The 18,830-nt window shown below is 44.0% G+C and overlaps 1 protein-coding gene across 1 annotated transcript in view; it reads right to left on the bottom strand.

Moving 5' to 3' along the window:
• DSTYK (dual serine/threonine and tyrosine protein kinase) overlaps positions 1 to 18,830 on the bottom strand; it is a 60,753-nt gene that overhangs the window by 35,941 nt on the left and 5,982 nt on the right. Inside the window, exon 2 of the mRNA XM_054980951.1 lies at positions 10,588 to 10,976. Within this exon, the coding sequence (XP_054836926.1) occupies positions 10,588 to 10,976 (389 nt within the window). The remainder of the gene's footprint in view (positions 1 to 10,587; positions 10,977 to 18,830) is intronic.

The raw sequence follows: 18,830 nt of genomic DNA on the forward strand, positions 1-18,830 counted from the left end.
ACTGTCCCTGAAGATCTTGGGAGGGCAAGATGTCCTCCTGCCATCAAAGGAGAAGGGCCCTTCACGGTGAGTGTCCAAAGGTCCGTTCTCCCTCTGAGGCGGAGGACATCTTGGGTGCTCCCCAAGCAGTGCCCTAGTCCTCGGGTGGGACAAGATCTTCATCCTCTACTACATGCTGTAGCACTCTTCTTCCGAAGGCAGCTGAGGCCGAAGAATAGATGTGTAGACGGTAGTGTCTAACGAATGTAGAAAGAGAAGACCAGGGGGTGGCTCTGCATATTTCCTCAAGTGGAGCATTCTTTCGCAGAGCCGCATTGGTCGCTGCGCTCCTCGCGGAGTGTGCCGTAATCCCTGTTGGAACGTTCAGCTTTTGAGATCTGTATGCTTCCTCTATGCATGACTTAATGGCACGGGATATTGCAGATGACGACCTGCGCTGACCCAGTCTCAGCAAGGTAATATTTATGAAGAGAGACTCCGTTTGTCGGATGCTTCCAGTTCTGAACATGTACGCCTTGAGGGCTCTCCGCATGTCAAGTGTATGCCAAACCCGTTCTTGAGGATGTCTCGGGTTTGGACAGAATGAAGGTAAATTAATTTCTTGGGAACGATGAAACGTTGAGGTGACTTTTGGAAGGAACGACGGATCAGTCCTTAACACCACTTTATCCGCATGGAAAATGCACAAGTCAGCACGTGTGGACAGAGCGCTCAGTTCCGATACACGGCGTGCTGATGTCATTGCCACAAGAAAAACAGTCTTTAGTTTGAGCCATTTCATGGCCACATCCCTAATTGGTTCGAAAGGAGTTCTTGTAAGAGCTTTCAATACAACTCTCAGTCGCCACGTCGGAAACCTGTGCATCGTGGGAGGTTTTAAGAGTGTCGCTCCCCTGAGAAACTTTCGCACATGTGGGTGAGATGATAATACTTGTCCGCCCACCTTGGGTATGACTGAGCTGATAGCTGCTACCTGTCTCTTGAGTGTAGCTGGCCTCAGTCCATTGTCTAGACCCTCTTGTAAGAAACTGAGGATGTTCTTCAGAGCCGGTTTCATTGGATCCAACTTCTTACGCCTACACCAGCGCGTGAAGGCCTTCCAAGTTGTGTTGTATATACATACAGTCGATGCCTTACGTGCCACCAAGATGGTCTGGACTATCTGGTGGGAGTAACCCATCACCGTTAGGTGTCCCCGTTCAATTTCCACCCTGTTAGAGACATCCACTCTGGGCGGGAGTGCCAGATTGGACCCTGTTGAAGAATGTCCAGCCGTAGCGGGAGGCGCATTGGAGGTACGCTGGGCAGAAGTCAAATGGAAGAGAACCAGGGTCTCCTTGGCCACCATGGAGCTATCAGTATCACCCTTGCTCTCTGTTCTCTTATTTGCCTCAGAAACTTGGGTAGAGTCGGCAGCGGAGGGAAGGCGTATAGTAGACCCCGTGGCCACGGTGAAGTCAGTGCGTCTATGCCCTCCGCCTCCGGATGGTAATACCTGGAGAAGAATCTCAGTACCTGGCGATTCAGGTGCGTAGCAAATAGGTCTACATCCGGGGTACTGAAGTGTGTTGCAGTAAGTTGAAAAACCTCTCTGTTGAGAGACCACTCCCCTGGATGAAGGTGCTCTCGACTCAGCCAGTCGGCCTGCACGTTCAGGACACCTCTGACGTGCTCCACTCTGATCGATAAAAGATAATCCTCCGCCCAGTTCAGGATCCTGGACGCTTCTTCTGGAATCTGGACGATCTCGTCCCTCCCTGTCAGTTGATGTACGCCTTCGCGGCTATGTTGTCCGTCCGGATGAGGATGTGTGAATGAAGGACCTGGTTGTTGAATGCTATGAGGGCCAAATAGATGGCTCTCATTTCCAGGACGTTGATTGGTAATGTCTGCTCGGCCGAGGACCATGTTCCTTGGATCGGTAGGCCCTCGAGGGTGGCTCCCCAACTGTGGAGACTCGCGTTCGTGAAGAGTTGTTTGTAAGTCAGGGTGAGAAAACTCTTGCCTTGGCTCAAGTTGGATTCCCTTGTCCACCATCTCAGGTTTTCTTTGACTTGTCTGGGAAGCTGCATCTTCAAGATCTTTTGTTGTGCGATCTGTCCCTGGAAGGGTCTCAAAAAAGATTGAAGAGACTGGCTGTGAAGAGGACCCCACTGAATGGCTTCCGCGTCTGCCACGAGAAGTCCTTGGAGTCTTGACAGTTGCATCGGGGGGGATGATGCCTGTTGGATAACAGTCCGTGTCAGCTGAATAGTCTTGGCAATCTTCTCCTTGGGTAAGAAGAATCGTCCCACCCGCATGTCTATGATCAGTCCCAAGTGTTCCAAGCCCTGTGTTGGTTGCAGAGAACACTTGGACGTGTTTATCAGGAAACCGTACTCCGTCAGACACTGTAGGATGTGATTGGTGTCTTGGATGGAAGACTCTTTTGACTTGGACCTTATTAAGACGTCGCCGAGGTAGGGGTGGAGATGGAAGCCCCGTTCCCGGAGTCGGACTATCAGAACTATGAGGAGCTTGGAAAAGACTCTCGGAGCCGTGGCCAGACCAAAGGGTAGAGCTCTGAATTGTAGGTGTAAATCTCCTACGCAGAACCTCAAGAATCTTCTGTGTGCTTGAGCTACTGGAACATGGAGGTATGCCTCGGTGAGATCTATGGATGTTAAGAACTCTCCCTCCTGCAGTGCCTCTGCTATGGAACGAAGCGTCTCCATGAGGAAATGGCGAAGCCTTATGAACCGGTTGACGTATTTTAAATCCAGGATGGCTCTCCAATCCCCGTTCCTCTTCGGCACCATGAAGAAGATGGAATATACGCCTCTCCGTTCCTCGGCAGTGGGGACTGGTTCGACCGCCTGTATCTCCAATAGGTGACGTATGGCCCTATGAGTAATGTCTCGTCTGATTGGGTTTTTCTTCAGTGGGGATATTAGGAAACGCTCCGGTGGTGTTGAATGAAATTCTATTAAGTAGCCAGAGGAAACTACTTCTCTTGCCCAGGCGTCTGTTTTGGGCGTCATCCAAGTTTGACAAAAGAGAAAAAGTCTTCCTCCCACCGGAGTCTCCCAGGAGTAAGGGCTTCTGACTTTTGTCGTCCAACTCGTGCCTGCTGTTGCGGTTGAACTGTTGTCTTTGAGATCTGCTTTGGAAGGTTCCCTTGCGTGCTTGGGGCCTTTGTGAGTTCCAGTTGCGTTTGGTGTCTGGTCTGCTTCTAGGCAAGGTATGTTGAGACCTGAAGGGCTGCTGGCCGAATGGACACCTCTCAGATCTTTTCAACGACCTTGGAAGAACACTCTTCTTATCTCTGGTCTCCACGAGGATTTTGTCCAACTGTTCTCCAAAGAGTTTACCGCCCATGAAGGGATACGCCATCAGTATAGTCTTGGCTTGTATATCTGCTTGCCATGCGCGGAGCCAGAAGAGACGCCTTGCTGATGTAGTTGTAGCCATAGCTCTTGACACGAAGGTCATTGCGTCCAAAGTGGCGTCTGCCGTGAACAAGTTAGCCTTCAGGATTCTGTTGGACCCCTCAAGGAGCCTTTTGCTGTTATTTGGAAGGAGCTCTATCAGTCTTCGGATCCACACCACTGAGGCCCTGGAAACAGTTGATGCTATGGCTGAGGCCCTAACTGCCATAGCCATGGCTTCATGTGCTCTCTTAAGAGCCCCATCTCCTTTCTTGTCCAGGGCATCTTTTATTGATCCTTGTCCATCTTCCGAAAGTAGGCCTTGCAACTGAAGTGCCGTCACAGGGGCATCCACCACCGGTACCTGTAGTAACTCAGATGCAAAATCAGGTAAGGCATACAACTTTCTTGTGGAATTTGAAAATTGTTTGGGGGCTGCTGGTTTTGCCCATTCTGCCCTCAACTGTCTCTCAAAGAACTCGGGGAAGGGGAAGACTCTAGCTTTTTCTTCCGATCTAGGAAAAAACTCCCTGTTCCCCTTGGGTCTAATATTGTGACCTTGCGCCTCCTCCTCCTCCTCCCCTTTTGGGATTTCCCTAAGGTCAAGGGCTGCCAAGGTCTTAGACAGGCGGTATTGATAAGTCCTCAGCTGGGAACAATCTATAGGACTGTTCTACTTTGGAAGTCTCTTCCTCCTCCTCTTCCTCAGAGAGGAAGCCCCCAATGTCAGAGCTGTCACTGATGGATGAGCTATCTTCCAGCCAGTCGGTAGATCTAACTACTTGCTTGCCTATGGCCTTTCTGGCCGCCTTTGTGGGCCAGGTGTTGCCTGTTTCCTGACTGGTGCTGGCACAGGCTGCCCCCCTGGAGATCTGTTCGCTACTGTAGCGTTGAAACTCAGATTGGCATAGTGACAGTAATTCTTTTCTCAAGGACATACTAATCGCCTCCAAGATTGCTGGAGGAACAGAACTGACGTTGTTGGGGGTACTCACAGAGGCTTCTTGGTCCATGCGGCTGGAGCTCTGTTCTTCTGGAATGCATGCAGGCAGAATTTCTCCTGCCGGGAGACTGGCAAGCACGGAGACGTCGTCTTCTGGTGGGAAAACCTCTGCCACAGCCAAGCTTCCCGCCGAAAAAGAGCTCCACCGCGCCACAGTGCCCTCAGCTGGCTAGATGGGGCGTGCGGCCTTCCCCTGCTCCTTCTTCGTCATCCGGAGCCGTTTGGGGGGTCTGGCCTCCAAAGTGGAGCGTTCCTCGCAGGGAATGTGTGCAGGCCGCGGTCGCATGCCAGTGCCGGCTGCACTCGGCCCTGTCGATGGCAAGACAGACTCCTGTGTCTTGCTTGATGGTCTGTCCAGGAAACTGTCTGCAGAGTCTGAAGACTCCCTGGCTGCCATCCTCTTCAGTTCTCCCTCACAGATGAAAGGAGAAAAAGGAAAAGAATACAGAAAGAAAGGAGAATCGGAAGCAATCAATAGCAATTAGTAGTAAAGGGGAAAAGAAGGAAAAAAGGAAAGTGAAAGTAATGAGATGAATGGTAGCAGAGCTATCCAAAGTTAGAACTGCTCTCCCCGGAGGCAGGAAAGAACTGAGGAGAGGGTGGTCCCACCTACCAGAGGAAGAGGAAGAAAATTCTACTTCCTGCCTCCCCGATAGGATGGTGGGAAACACCCAAGATGTCCTCCGCCTCAGAGGGAGAATGCATATTTCATTTGGCTGTATTTGTGCAACACAGTTCTTTCCCCAGTAGAATCTGAAGTGTGGAAATGCTTTTGTATGTTAGAAGATGGGTGGACCATTTTGCTTACAAAGGGAGAAAAATGGTTATGAACACTATAGAGATGACACAGCATGTCAAATTTTTTGTACTAGGGGCCTCCCCAGTAAGACTGAGTGCAAACCCCTTCTCTCAGACCTCACTGCTAAAATTAAGAAGCAATCTGTCCAGAAAGTATTAGTGTGGTAGAAATAAACTACGAATTACATAAATCATTCTCAAACTACTGATTAAACAATGATCACAGTTTTATACTGAATTCACAATAAATTGAAACTCTTACCTTTCAATAACATCTGCACAGCTAGATGTAGTTCCAGCTAGATGCTCTTTTTTTCTGTGGCTAGTGGTTACAGAGAACTTAGTTCTCAATGAAACTTCTATAATTTCCTCTGAGGCTTTGGTGCAGTTTCTGCCCTACCTCCTTCTGATCTTTTTGTTCCCTCCAGTAAGGTAGGGAAATAAGCTGCCTTTTACCCAATCAAATATACTCAATATATACCCACAGTCTGGGAGAGGTGAAAAGGTCAACCTCAAGAGAAGAGTCAGGTCAAAAGGACAACAGAAGGATGCAACATTTGAGAAGCAATGAAAGCCATACATGTGCCTCTCATGAAGATCAGGTATCCCATCAAGGTGCACAAATGGATTTAGGAGCTGTATGCATCCATGTCTTTAAATGTATTTCACTCATTCTTTAAAAAAGGCCAAAATGAAAAAACGGGGGGGGGGGGGATCTTTTCCCAAATTTTTCTCTTTTTTTTCTGGGCCTTTACATTTCTCCTGCCTCTTATGGCAGACGTTCACTGTGCTCTCATATGCTACCTGAAGGTGCACTACCTCCCAGTAATAAAACTGGGAGATGCAGTGGGCTGCAGCAGGAGACATCTCAGAACAAGTCATCCGAAATCACTGTCCCCTCAAGAAAACTTAAGCGTCCTTAGTATTTCACAACTACACAGCAGGATATGGCACCATGGAAAGCTGTAGGGGACGTTCTATAGTCTCCCAACTGTGGTCACTTACAACTTGGACTCCACGAATGTATATTTTGCCTTGTACTTTCAGACTCAATCCTCATTTCATAAAGTAGGTGGCTATACAAGGCAAAAAAATTTCCTGAGGTGGTGCATCAATTGCCTTCCCTATACATGTTTAGCAGATTAAAGATGTACTTGCATACCAATGCAGTCAGTTATGATTTTAAGAGAGAGAGAGAGAGAGAGAGAGAGAGAGAGAGAGAGAGAGAGAGAATTACTGCCTTGTGTTGGTATTTTAAAATTATTTATGGTTTTCAGTGAATGTAGACTACCTTAAACACTTTTGATGAAGAGCAAGTTAAATTGGATTAAAATAAGTTATTATTGGAGGTTTAAAATTAAGAATGCTGAGTCAATTGCAAAGATCAGACAGTTACTAGGCCTAAAACAGGTTCATCAGGCGACTTGCTAGATCATAGCAAAAACCCAGAATACGAGGTACATGAAATATTGTATTGCACAATGACTGTTGAAGATGCCCCCCCATTCTCTTTAAAAATAAAAGCAGCATTTTACAAGTAATTATTGACTCAATATTAAGCGATAATGCAAATGCACAGTTGAAGTTTTATATTAAACCATGTTATTTCTCAGAGAGAAGCTTACAATAACCTGAAACGTAAAAAAAATAATAATAATTTTGATAAAGCTCCATTTTTTTATTTATTCTGGCACCAGTCCTTTTGTTTACTTCCCAGTGCATGGGAGGGGGACAGTTTTGAGAGCCAATACTCTTCAGGGTTTGAAGGGCTGAACCTTGCTTCTGTCAACTTAAAATGGGGCCACATATACCTTTGGTTGAGATGGGGGGGGGGGTGTCACAGCATCTTGTCTCTGGCAATATACCGTTTTGTCATCCCTGTCCTGGGGCTCCTTCAGGCCTCAGATGAAGAGGGGCAAGGTAGGGTTGCTTCATCTTTAAACATCTGCTGCCTCCCTGGAGAGCTGCTGGGGGCTCTCTCTTCCCTTTTGCTCTCACGCATAAGGCCCAAGCTGCAGCATCTCCAGACTCCTCCCTGGCCTGAATGAGCAGCCCTCCTTTTGTACCCAGCCCCCTAGCCCCACTCACAAGGCACTGGCTAATTTTAGGGCCAGAGGACATAACCCTATACGGGGCAAGTCCCACCACCTCCTGGGTCCGGCCCGACCCCCTGTGTCTCACAAGGCTGTCAGGCAGGGTGGGACTCCAACCCCCTCCCCTACCACAGGATCTCTACAGCAGTCCCGATGATGGGGGAAGAATGGCTGTGGCCAGGATCAGTGTCCTGAACCTGGCAGGGTTTCCAGATGGCACCTGGACCACCACATGGGTCTTCAGCTGGCCTCATGAAGGGCCAGTGCTGCAGCAACATAGCAGCTCCATACCTAGACCACTGGGCTGCCCCATGCCTGGGCAGCATGGCTACATCATACCTGAACCATGCGGCTGCCTTGTGCCCAAGCAGCGTGGGTGCCTCACCCATAGAACTTTTGTGAGTGGTCAGCTCTTGGTGCTCGTCCACCGCTCACCTCCCCAGGCTTTCCTGAAGCAGTGGGTGAGTCAAAAGCAGCTGCAAGTCCCCAGGAGGTTGAGAGCCCTGGAAGAGACGGGGGCACCGACTCCAGAGCAGGTGGCAGCGCTGTTCCCAGAGAACCTTACCTTGATTTTTTTTAAAGGAATGCTTGGGAGATCTGCCTTATGTATTTTAAGTTAACCATCATAACACTTAGTCAGAGAAGGTACTTCTGGTCCCAGCTTTACTTGAAGAAGAGAAAGTAGAGGCAGGAAAGGAGGGGAAATTTTAAAAAGAGGACAACAACTGCAAGCCTACACAGAATTATAGGAACGATGCTCCAAGACTTCCAATCCCTCTTCCCAATTAATTTTCACAAGAAGCTCATCATTCTGCCCATTTCTCATTAAACACTTATATGGCACTGATACTAGTTTCAGTGATGCTTCCACACCTTCAGACTAAGGAGGCTGAGGCAAATTCTGAGAGCACGGCACCCAAACTGTAACCTACCACAATGGGAGAGACTACATAACTTCTTTACTGCTTGCACAATGCATGAGACAGGAGCTTTAACTGATGATCTCCATGACTTTTGGTACCCGAGTATATTTGTAAGAGTTTTAACATTTCCCTTGAACTGTAACTTTTTAAAAGCTCTATAAATGACCGATCTTTTCTGTAAGCTGCCCCATACACAAGGAGAGGCAGAGACATGTTTTAAAAATCAATTTAATTGATGCCCCTCTCCCAGTGCACAGAAGTGGATTAGTTCACACAGCAAAGTGTTTTCCCCAATGATAATATAGACAATTTTCTATATATTTGTGTGAAAAGTGTATTACCATCCTTTAAAATTCCATTATACAAAGATAGGGTTCCAACCCTCTCTAACAGAACAGTCTTAATTTACTGCTCCTCATCAATCTATTTGAGTGTTTTCATGTAATTTGTGTCCTAAATGAATCTGGAGTCTAACAAAGAGATCTTTGTCACTGGTTTTGCAAAAGATGTTAGAGCTGCCCTGCATTAGCTGACCTATATAACAAACATAGATTGAGCTATACAAAACCAAGCCCAAAACTTCTTGTCTCAGCTTACATTCAGTGCCACTGAATAACTGAACACTCAGAACAGAGAATATCCCCAAGAACAGACAGACCCTCCAAGACTAGTGATGCCATGAACGTGGCTCATACAGGAGACAAGTATCTCAAGAAATACTTATTTCTTGTTACTCACAACACACAAAGCCTTCAGCTAGAGAATACAGTAGTTAAGTGTTTTGACTTTAAATTGAAGAGTGGAGTGGGAAAACATAAGGTCCCAGAAATTCTTCACATTCCCTTCTACCCAACAGTCTGTTTCAATTGCTGAAAAGTTTATTCCTAGAGTCAGACCAGCACAAATTAATAGGTTGGAAGGCTGAAGGAGAATGTCTTCACTGCTTCTACTGTCAGTGCAGTTATAGAATAATTCCAGCCCTTTTCCTTTTCTCTACTGTAGCCTTCTGACCTGCAGGGCTATTAATCCTGGAAGGTCTGGTGACCCTGGAATAAACTTTTCTAGTGTTGGAAAAGACTGCAGGAAAGACCTGCAATCCTTCTGTAAATGGACTGCCAGATCAAGCCTACAGGACTGGGCATAAAAAGTCTTGTTCTGCCAGCATAACAGCACTTATATGGGCAGAGAAGAACAGTTTTTTCCTTTTCACACCTCACTCTTCACATTCGCTCTTTGCATCCTATGCTTTTCACTGATCCCCTGCCCCAAAGCAGAATCCGGGTGCGGTGGGGGGGTGTCAATGAGCTTCAGTAACAAGGAAGGTACGGGAAAATCCTGTTTCATGAGCTTCGCTGCGCTCACAGTATTCTAGATTTAATCAATGTATTGATTCTAATTGGTTTCATAAGGCCAGCAATGTGAATGTTACCAGTTTAGACAGGAAATTTGGGATGGCAACGGAAGTAATTTTTTACAGCAGTGGGTCTACTATAGAAGCATCCTCACCATGTTCAAATTTGCACAACTGTTTTCCCCTTTGAATCTGACCCTGAAAAGATGCATTGGGACTGACCCTAACTGATCGCTCCAGTCATCCTCAGGGGCCCTTCTCTGGGTGCCCTGAGCATCCAAGGTTAGATGGGTGGTAACTCAAGAAAGGGCCTTCTCAGTCATGGCACCAAAATCATGGAATTTCCTCCCCACGGAGATTTGTTCATACCCCTCAATCATAGTCTTCCACCAGGAGGTAAAGACATGTTTTGTTTGGTGTTCCCTCACTGACCCTTCTTCCTATTCATGTGTCTTAATTGTCCATGTATTGTAATTAATAATAAGTATATTTAAAAACCTGTTTTAATGGTTGTTCCCTGCCTTGCAGACTCTTAATTGGGTGGAAAGGTGGCATGAAAATGTTCTAAATAAAATAAATAAAATGTTTTCTTGCAGAGTTCCACAACGCACAGTCTCATCTTCCATGTTATTCATGTAAAGTCTCTAGGAGAACTCATTTGCAGCTACAGAGTGGGATCCCATCAGACCCAAATCAGCACAGGATGCAGTAGAAATCTTGGGTCACTGTCTGACAGCTGTGGGAAAAATGACTGAAAGCAAACAAATTGAAACTGAACCCAGACAAGACGGAAGTGCTGCTCATTGGCAAGATTGAGGCAGAAGAACATAATTCTGCCCTCCAATTAGTAGTTAGGAATGCAATTACACTGCCATCTTCTCAGGGCTCTTTCTTGTGTTTTGTGTAGAATTTATTCCACTGCCATCATAATTTATGGTGCAATATAATGATGCCTCATAACAAAGTTTACGCCAACAGGAATTCAAGCAAGAACATACAAGAATGTTAGTACCTGTAATAATGTGTGATTCAGTGTCACCTCAAGTTCCGCAATTTGGTGTGCTAGATCCTCATTATCCCCATGGATTTCTAAGTCTTCCTCGGGTATTGTCTCCCATCTACCTTGGTGTGCTACCAAATTATGAACCAGTTCATACTGTCCTGGTAGAGCCAAACTAATCCGTGTCTGTCTTCCATATCTGAAACGAATTCGACGTCTTTTACAGTTCTCCTCACTGCTAACTTTGTTGGTGGGAAGCAGTCTCTCTCCCAAGAGCATGTTCAGCAACTGGCATTTGGCATTACAGTTCTGACCAAGGATTAAAAGGCATGGGCGACAGTTTACTGTCAGCTGAAGGTACTCCTCCTCATGTCGGGGAAAGGAAATTGAGCTCAGCTGCCCTAAAAAGCAAAACACAAAGATCTTATTAATATAGTAATTTCACATGCTCTAGAATTACCCATCATATTTGCCATCCAAAGATTCTACAGCTCTATATCAGCAAATAGAAGACAATTTTTGACCCTTGATTCTTGTGTAAGAGTTGGGAACTCATAAACCAGGTGCTACCCAGAAGGCTAGTTTCAAACAAGTTCATCCTGGTTTTGCAACAAAGAAAGAAAAGACATGTTTTGACAGCAGAGTAGAAATGGAGGAGGAAAAGAAAAGAGGCTGGTTGGTTCTACAATGGCCTTTTCAAAATAATCCCCACATGGGACCAAGAATCTTGTGCCTTTAATTTGCTATGTGAGAGGAAGAAGTTCTATAGGAAAGATTTCTTCCATCAATGTAGTGCTGCAAATGAAGTAATTAACTATCTTTCTAATGATAGATTCTTCACTGATGCTCCCACTGATCTGAGCAAGAATATATAGATGTTACATTAAAGAGGCTGATTTCCATGAAAGAGAACACTTTCCACTTCCTCTGCACGACACTCTCTGGCCCAGACAGACTTCTCACAGAGTTATATCTACAACACATCCATGTCTAAATATTACATTCTCTGCTCGTGTATTCTTTTGCAGGGCCTCCATTTCTCCAGATTCAAAGTTAAATTATTGTAGGAAGAAAATAAGGTTAACAACTTGAAGTGTTTATAGTTGTTCTTCAGCTTAAACTGGCTCAATAAAGAAATCTTGATCTACTAGAATCTCAAGCCACTGATTAAACACTACTTGATTCTCAAGACAAGTTTGATACTGTTTTTACACAGCATTTAGTGTATTTGCCTTAGTCATTCAAGGGGCTAATATACAGGACTTGCGGAGGGCACCTCATTTTCCTCTCTTCCACTATTATCTCTTTCCTTTCCCTAAAAGCCACCATCGCCTCTCCCCTTTTCCTGTTTCATTTTCTCTTTTCCACCCACCAGCCAACCTACCTTTATCCTGTCCTGTTTTCAGCTTTCTCTCCCTCCCTCTGGCAGTCTCTACCTGGCAAAAATACGGCCCAGTGTCATGCTGCCAGCTACCAGGCAGGGCACAGTTGTGTGGTGGGGAAGCCACAAGGACTTGTAGGAGATGCCACATTTCCCTCCTGTATCCCCTTCTTCAAGCTATTGCTTCTTTGCCTGCTCCTGATAACTCCTATATCCTTACTTTTCTCTGCTCTGGTGGCAGAATGACCACAGCTTCTTTCTATCCTTCCCTCCCACCAACCTATCTTTTATCTACCCTCATCTTCAGCTGTATTTACTCCATTTATACCCCACCTCTCTCCACAATGGGGACCCAAAACAACTTACATCAATATCCTCTCCTCCATTTTATCCTCACAACAACCCTATCAGCCAGATTAGGCTGACTGTGTCTGACTGACTCAACATCTAACCACTAAACCATACTGGCTCTAACCACTAAACAATGGTGGCTGCTGTTGAACAGTTGCAAGCACCCCACTCTGGGTTAGTCATGCAAGTCCAGATGGTAGCAAGTCATCCAGTGGGTGCTGTTGGGTCTGGTCCCAATGAGTATTTCCTCAAAGGCCAAAATAGCCCTGAAAAGCTTCCTGCTTGCCCCCACCCTGCCTTTCACTAACAGAAAGGAAGGCTCTAGCTGGCAATACTGTTGGCTGTTGCCTAGCAATGGTCACGGAGGGCATTTGTTTTTTAAAGCTGCAGGTGCTGCTTCTATTATTGGAGGGAGGAGTGACTCCCCAGTGTACTTTTTAATGTTTCAAATTTTTCTGCAAACCATGGGCTTTTCTCAGGCTTGCAGAAAGATCTGTCTGGTTTGCTCATGGCTCCAATCTCTGGATTTAAGCATCTACAAATCTGGCTACATTTAGATATATTGATCCTTTCCTGCTTGCTCTGGTCCCACCAAGCATGTAGCTAACTTTTTAGTTATGCTGGACAGCAGTGGGAGCGTGCACATGAATAGCATCATATGGCAGACTTTATCAGAATAAAGCACTGTATGCTCAGTAACAAGCATTTTACCTGAAGAAGCGTTAAAAACATAATTTTCCTCCTCTTACAGTTCAGAAGCATACAGCCCATTGTACCCCACCTTGGAATTCTACCACCTCATTTCACTGACTGTGTAGGCCAGGCCTTGCATTCTGTCATTAGCATACAGAATTCAATGTAGGACGCCTTTAACTGTCTCTTAAGTATCTGTAGCTTCAGTCATAATTATCATTCTCTACAAGGTATGAGAGTAACACATATAAAGCAACTAGTTGTGCTATAGAATACACACAAAAAACCAAAAACAAATTACTAAGTTTGCCATTCTACCATTATGACCAAGCAACAATAATACATTGAACAGTCATTTATTAGCTTATAGCATCTGAGCTGTATTCAGACATCATATGTTTATTGGGAGAATGAGACTGGATTATTCTTGGATTTATACATCTCCAGTTTCCCATATGCATAGAGCCAAGATGCAAACTTTCTAGTTTATGGTATCTTTTACTTAACATTTTTAAACATTGTACTTCATTTATACCCAGCCTCTCTCTTCAACGAGGACCCAAAGTTGCGTACATCATTCTACTTTCCTCCATTTTTTCCTCACAACAAACCCTGTGAGGCAGGTTAGGCTGAGAGAGTGTAATTGGCACCAGATCACTCAGCAAGCTTCCATGGCAGAGCAATTAATCAAACCTAGGTTGCCCATATCCTAGTCCATCTCTCTAGCTACTACACTACACTGACTCAGTAACAACCTTTTGTTGAAATGGCTAAACGCGGATCCTCTAAATGGGGTTTCCTACCTATGTACCAACTAGAATTCTAAACTATGATTAAACTGGGGCTTAGAATTAAAGTATTATGTTAATATATCTTGGAAGATGATTTTTCAAGAAGTTTATTATATAATTACTTGTTGATCTCTGCTATAATTATGTTGAGCTAGTCACAACTAGAGATGGGCATGAACAGCAATATGAACCAAAAAAAGCCACAAACAGCCCAATCAGCTGTTCGCAAAAAAGCTGTTAGTGAGGCCCCATTCTAAACGAACTCTAAACGAACAGGTGGTCGTTGCAAGCCTCGTTAGTCAAGCCAGACAGTCTGGCACCTGCAATCAATTCCCTTGGCAACTGGAGGCAGGGATTGCCTGAACTCTGTCTGAACTCATGCTGTTGCCGTGGAAACCCCAATCTAAGCAGAATTTAGCTTGATAGGCAGGTCTTCCTTTCAAGTGTGGAGCTCCAAATTTGTTACAAGGAAGCAAAGAGCAGGGGGTAGGGGGGCTCCCAGCTCTGGTTTTGCAGACAGTGGACATTTGTTGCTAGCATTCTGAGAGAGAGACAGGGAGAGTGCATTGGAGCTTGACTTTTCTTTGTGTGTGGTGGGATAGGGATCTACCTCTTCAAGTTCCAGGGCTGCTGCCAGGCTCTGGACCAAGCTATTACTGGTACCTTTCCTGCTGCCTGCTCAGGTAGGGTTTCTGGGAGTGGTGTGGTAGGGATCTTGATGGCTGGAGGAGAGCCTGCTGGCCCCAATGAACAACGAACATGTTCATGAACAGGTCATGTTCGTCAATGTTCGTGGATGGCAATGAACAACGAACACCATGTTCGGTTTTTTCCCCTGTTCGTGCTCAAGTATAGTCACAACCCATATTTTAAGTCATTCTGAACCATGCAATGTATTAGACCTTTTCTAAAACTCTGCTAGACAATTTTTTTGCTGCTGCTGCTGCTAAGTTCTGCTTATTTTTAATAAGATTTGTAATCTTATTTGAACAGTTCTCTAAACAAGTTATTTAAACAATACTTTCATTTATATCCCGATTCAAGTTGTTCTTGCCAACATTCAGGAAGTGGCAAAGAATTAGATAAATTCTAATTTTCTAAAAACTAACCCACAAATATAAGGAACAATTTCTTGAATGTCTGGACCCATGTGAATGTGCACTCACAGACTAAAGAGCAAAACACAACTCCTTCAAGACCTTTAGGCATCAATAGCCTTAGAAAGGAAGAGCAACTGCCTCCTCTGGGTAGGAGGGACATCCAGGGAAAGAGCACACTGCTCATTCAGGCCCTATGGGTATATTCCTAGGGAGCTTGAAGAAAAGCAACAAAACCATGTTGTACTGCTTTTCCCTGGGGGGTTTCTTGCCCTCCATCAAGCCCTGTTACCATGTACTAGCAGAGCTAAAGGAAGTCACACTTGGCTCCCTTCACTGAGCATCATCCCGTAGGATACTGCAGGAGCCCCTGGTGCAATCCCCCCATTTCAAGTAGGAAAAGCATCCTGGGAAACTAAGCAGCAGAATACATGCTATTTCAAGCCCCACCATCAGTCACACACACTCAGCATAACCTACCTCACAGGGATGCTGTGAGAATAAACCAGAGGACAGGATACCAGTGTAAGCCACTTTGTGTTGCACTGGGGAGAAAGGCAGGGTATAAACAAAGGACATACATCTAGAACTCAGGGGCACTCAATGAAGTTGATTGGGAATAGATTTAAGACAGGCAAAAGGGAGTACTTCATCGTTCAGTGAGTGAATTTTAGAATTTGCTACTTGAATATAGCTATGGTCACACAAACAGAGATGGGATTAGATTACAGGAGGAGAGGTCCATCAGTGGCTACCTGTCATGGTGACTAAAGGGAACCTCCACATTTAAAGGCAGTGAAGCTCTGGATAACAATGCTAGGAGGCAACATCAGAGGAAGGCCTCTATGCCCTGTATGCTGGACCTCCAGGGCAACTGTGTGGCCACAGTATGAAACAAGATTGCTAGACTAGATGGTCTGTTCTAGCATGGTTCTCTATATGTTCTTAGATGAATTTCTAGTGGAATTTTAGTGTTTCACCATTACCAGAAATGTTTACTGGAGCTGAACTCATGAATATCAGAATGCAATCACAGAACCAAAGATAGGCAGAACCCCATTTCAAAATAAGCCCTGTGTGTGATGAAACCTATTCCTTACTGCTTTTTTTGGGGGGGGGGAGGTGCAGAAAAATAGCAACTGCACAAAAGATTAGTTTCAAAAGAGGCTCTCTGTGTAAGTTGAACAGCCAAACAATTTTTTCAGGAAAGTTATTTATAAAACTGAAAAAAGAATAAGCATTTTTCTTGCATAAAACACATTATCAATAACCTAAAATTCTCCTCTCTTGCCAGAAACAAACCAAAGCAGAACCCAAGTCATAATGGAACCACAGAATAGAAAAATGAAATGGAGGCAACCCTCTCACCCCCAGCTCTGTGTCAAGAAGACATTTTAGTACGGGGACCATGTTAAGAGTAGCTGAGGTCAGTGCCTACAAAGAAAAAGCTTTACCACTGATGTTGTACATTCCCAAATCAAACACAGCATTTAAGGGTTATAGGTACAAAAACTTTAAAAAGGAATAATTGCATTACACAGAAAACAGAAGTCCTGTCTGTGTTTTACTTATCTGGTCCCCCTCAGGACAACTTTTTATATGCTTCTCTTCCAAACTGCATGCCAAACAAAGTGTTGCATGCAGAGTTTCGGCAAAGCAATACAAATATAGCAGGAAAAAAAACTGAACGGTAAAACACGTCCTACAGAATACAGTACTATTAAAATGACAAAGGCCCCCAGTCATGCCCCTAGTCTTGCTAGTAGCTGTGTTCTGTAGCAAAACCTGAAAACCAACATTGTATATGAAGATGAAGTGAGGCACTGAATAATAGATATAAGCCATCTTCAACTGGTATGTAAATGTTTTCTTCTATGCCAGTTGTGCCTAAAGCACAGGCAGAATATTTAATTATACCATCCCTTTGGTTGTAATAGTTATGATCAATATTATTTGTTGGGTCAGCATAATACTCATAACAGAGCCAGATAATGGGTTCAAGGGTGTCAACTGATAACATTAGAGCATGTAGAAACATAACAGCAAGAAGTCATCCTTGCTGCAATAAGTGAACTAATTTGTCTGCACAATACTATTAATGCAGCTAGTGTATTTTTCTTGGATTAATGTATAAAGGGAGCATTAACACAGACATCAAACAGGTCTCCGACAGACAGTTAATTCACTGTCACTAATTAATGCCCATGAGTACTTTATGGTACCTAATATTTCTATTAGAGTCTCAGATGGGTAGCCGTGTTGGTCTGTAACGGAAGAGCAAGATTTGGGTCTGATAATATTTTAGAAACCAACTAGATTTCCAGAGTATGAGCTTTTAAGAGTCAAAGCTCATACCCTAGAAATCTCTTTGGTTTCTAAGGTGTTACTGGACCTGAATCTTGCTCTATTTCTGTTAGGTCTCTGTTTACTTGCCAACGAGATGCTTAAAATCTACAGCACAAAACACAGGGAAAGCTTCATAGTGTGGGCAAAATGTATAAATGATGAAACTAGCAAGACACAGTGACAATTTTAGCAGGCTGAACAGCTCAGAAGTTACTGAAGAGCTAATCTCAACACAGTAGTTAGGAAAATGACTTTTGTTGACAGCTTAATGCAACAAGAGTTCTTATGGCAAAGAGACTAACTGGACAAAGCACTCTGCATCAGTTGAAAAAAGCCATGTGATCAGCCCTTCAAAAGAATCCAAACACATGGGTCCCAATTATGCTGTTTCCAAGAGGAAACAAGCTAATTGATCTAAAAATAACAGTGACAGCACTGCTATCAGCTACAACAAATCAAACATAGTTACAGAATATTTTGTGTGGGATAAATTCTTGAGTCATACAGAACTCTGCTCTTCTATAGCTGGTTCCTTTCAAACAGTTATGAAAAACGTTGACATAAATTCTTAAGTGTAGATAGATGCATATATCTGTTAAAGCTTAACCCTGCACAGAATAAGGCAGGTTTCTTCTTTTTCACTGTTCAATTTAAATTTTATACTGGTATCTAACAAGTATGTATTTCATGAAAAGAGAAGACAAACAAAATGTCCTCTGCTCCAACTGAGCAACTTTACAGATTCCTTTAATAATTTACCAATACATCCATTAAGAATCAGCATGTCCAGCGCTGACTTGTGTAAGCACAACCACAAATACGCACAGAATGTGACTGCATCTTAATGGTTCACAAATTTAGCAGTACAGACCTGAATATGATAGGTCTGGTCCCAGTTTTCATGAAAAATGCAGGATCTCAGAAAAACTTTGTGTTTGTGCAAAGGATTTGTCTACACATGGCATTTATACCAGGTTTTACAAATCAATCATGATCCATCCTAAACTAGGCTATTCAGGAATGTATCTACTTATTGGCAAAGGAACCTTTTACTTACGTTACATGAAACTAAGTACTGTTATATTCCAAAATCCATTACAATATCTACTTATAGACGCTGTTTCACTTTTCAATGTCATAGCAACTTCTAGCATAACCACTCCTTTTATTTTCTTCCTCACACAAACCCTACTTTAAGGGTTCATTTAATAAACTGTTTAAACTATCATAATTTTTAACTGTTTATACATTAACAAGCTCACAATCTAGCCTATGTATATATCAATTTCACTATTGATTTTTGAAAGAAAAATTAATGTTAATGTGGTGTAGTGTCAGTCTTATGTGAGGATGATAAACAGTAAGGCCAGCATTAGAAAACACATTCCACAGGCAGAGATGATCCTGGAATGTACAGGTAATCTTTTTCCGGTTTTCTTCTGAGCCTTGGAAAACATCTAACTTTCATAGCAATATATAAACAAACCCTCGCTGTTTAAGCATTTAATGTTTTACATCCCTACCACCGAACTGTGCCAGATTGACATACCAGCATCACAGGGGAGAGACGCATGTGCAATATGCCAGCTTCAGTCC

Source organism: Eublepharis macularius, chromosome 5 (genome assembly GCF_028583425.1).
Source record: "Eublepharis macularius isolate TG4126 chromosome 5, MPM_Emac_v1.0, whole genome shotgun sequence".
In the NCBI taxonomy this organism is placed as follows: domain Eukaryota; kingdom Metazoa; phylum Chordata; class Lepidosauria; order Squamata; family Eublepharidae; genus Eublepharis; species Eublepharis macularius.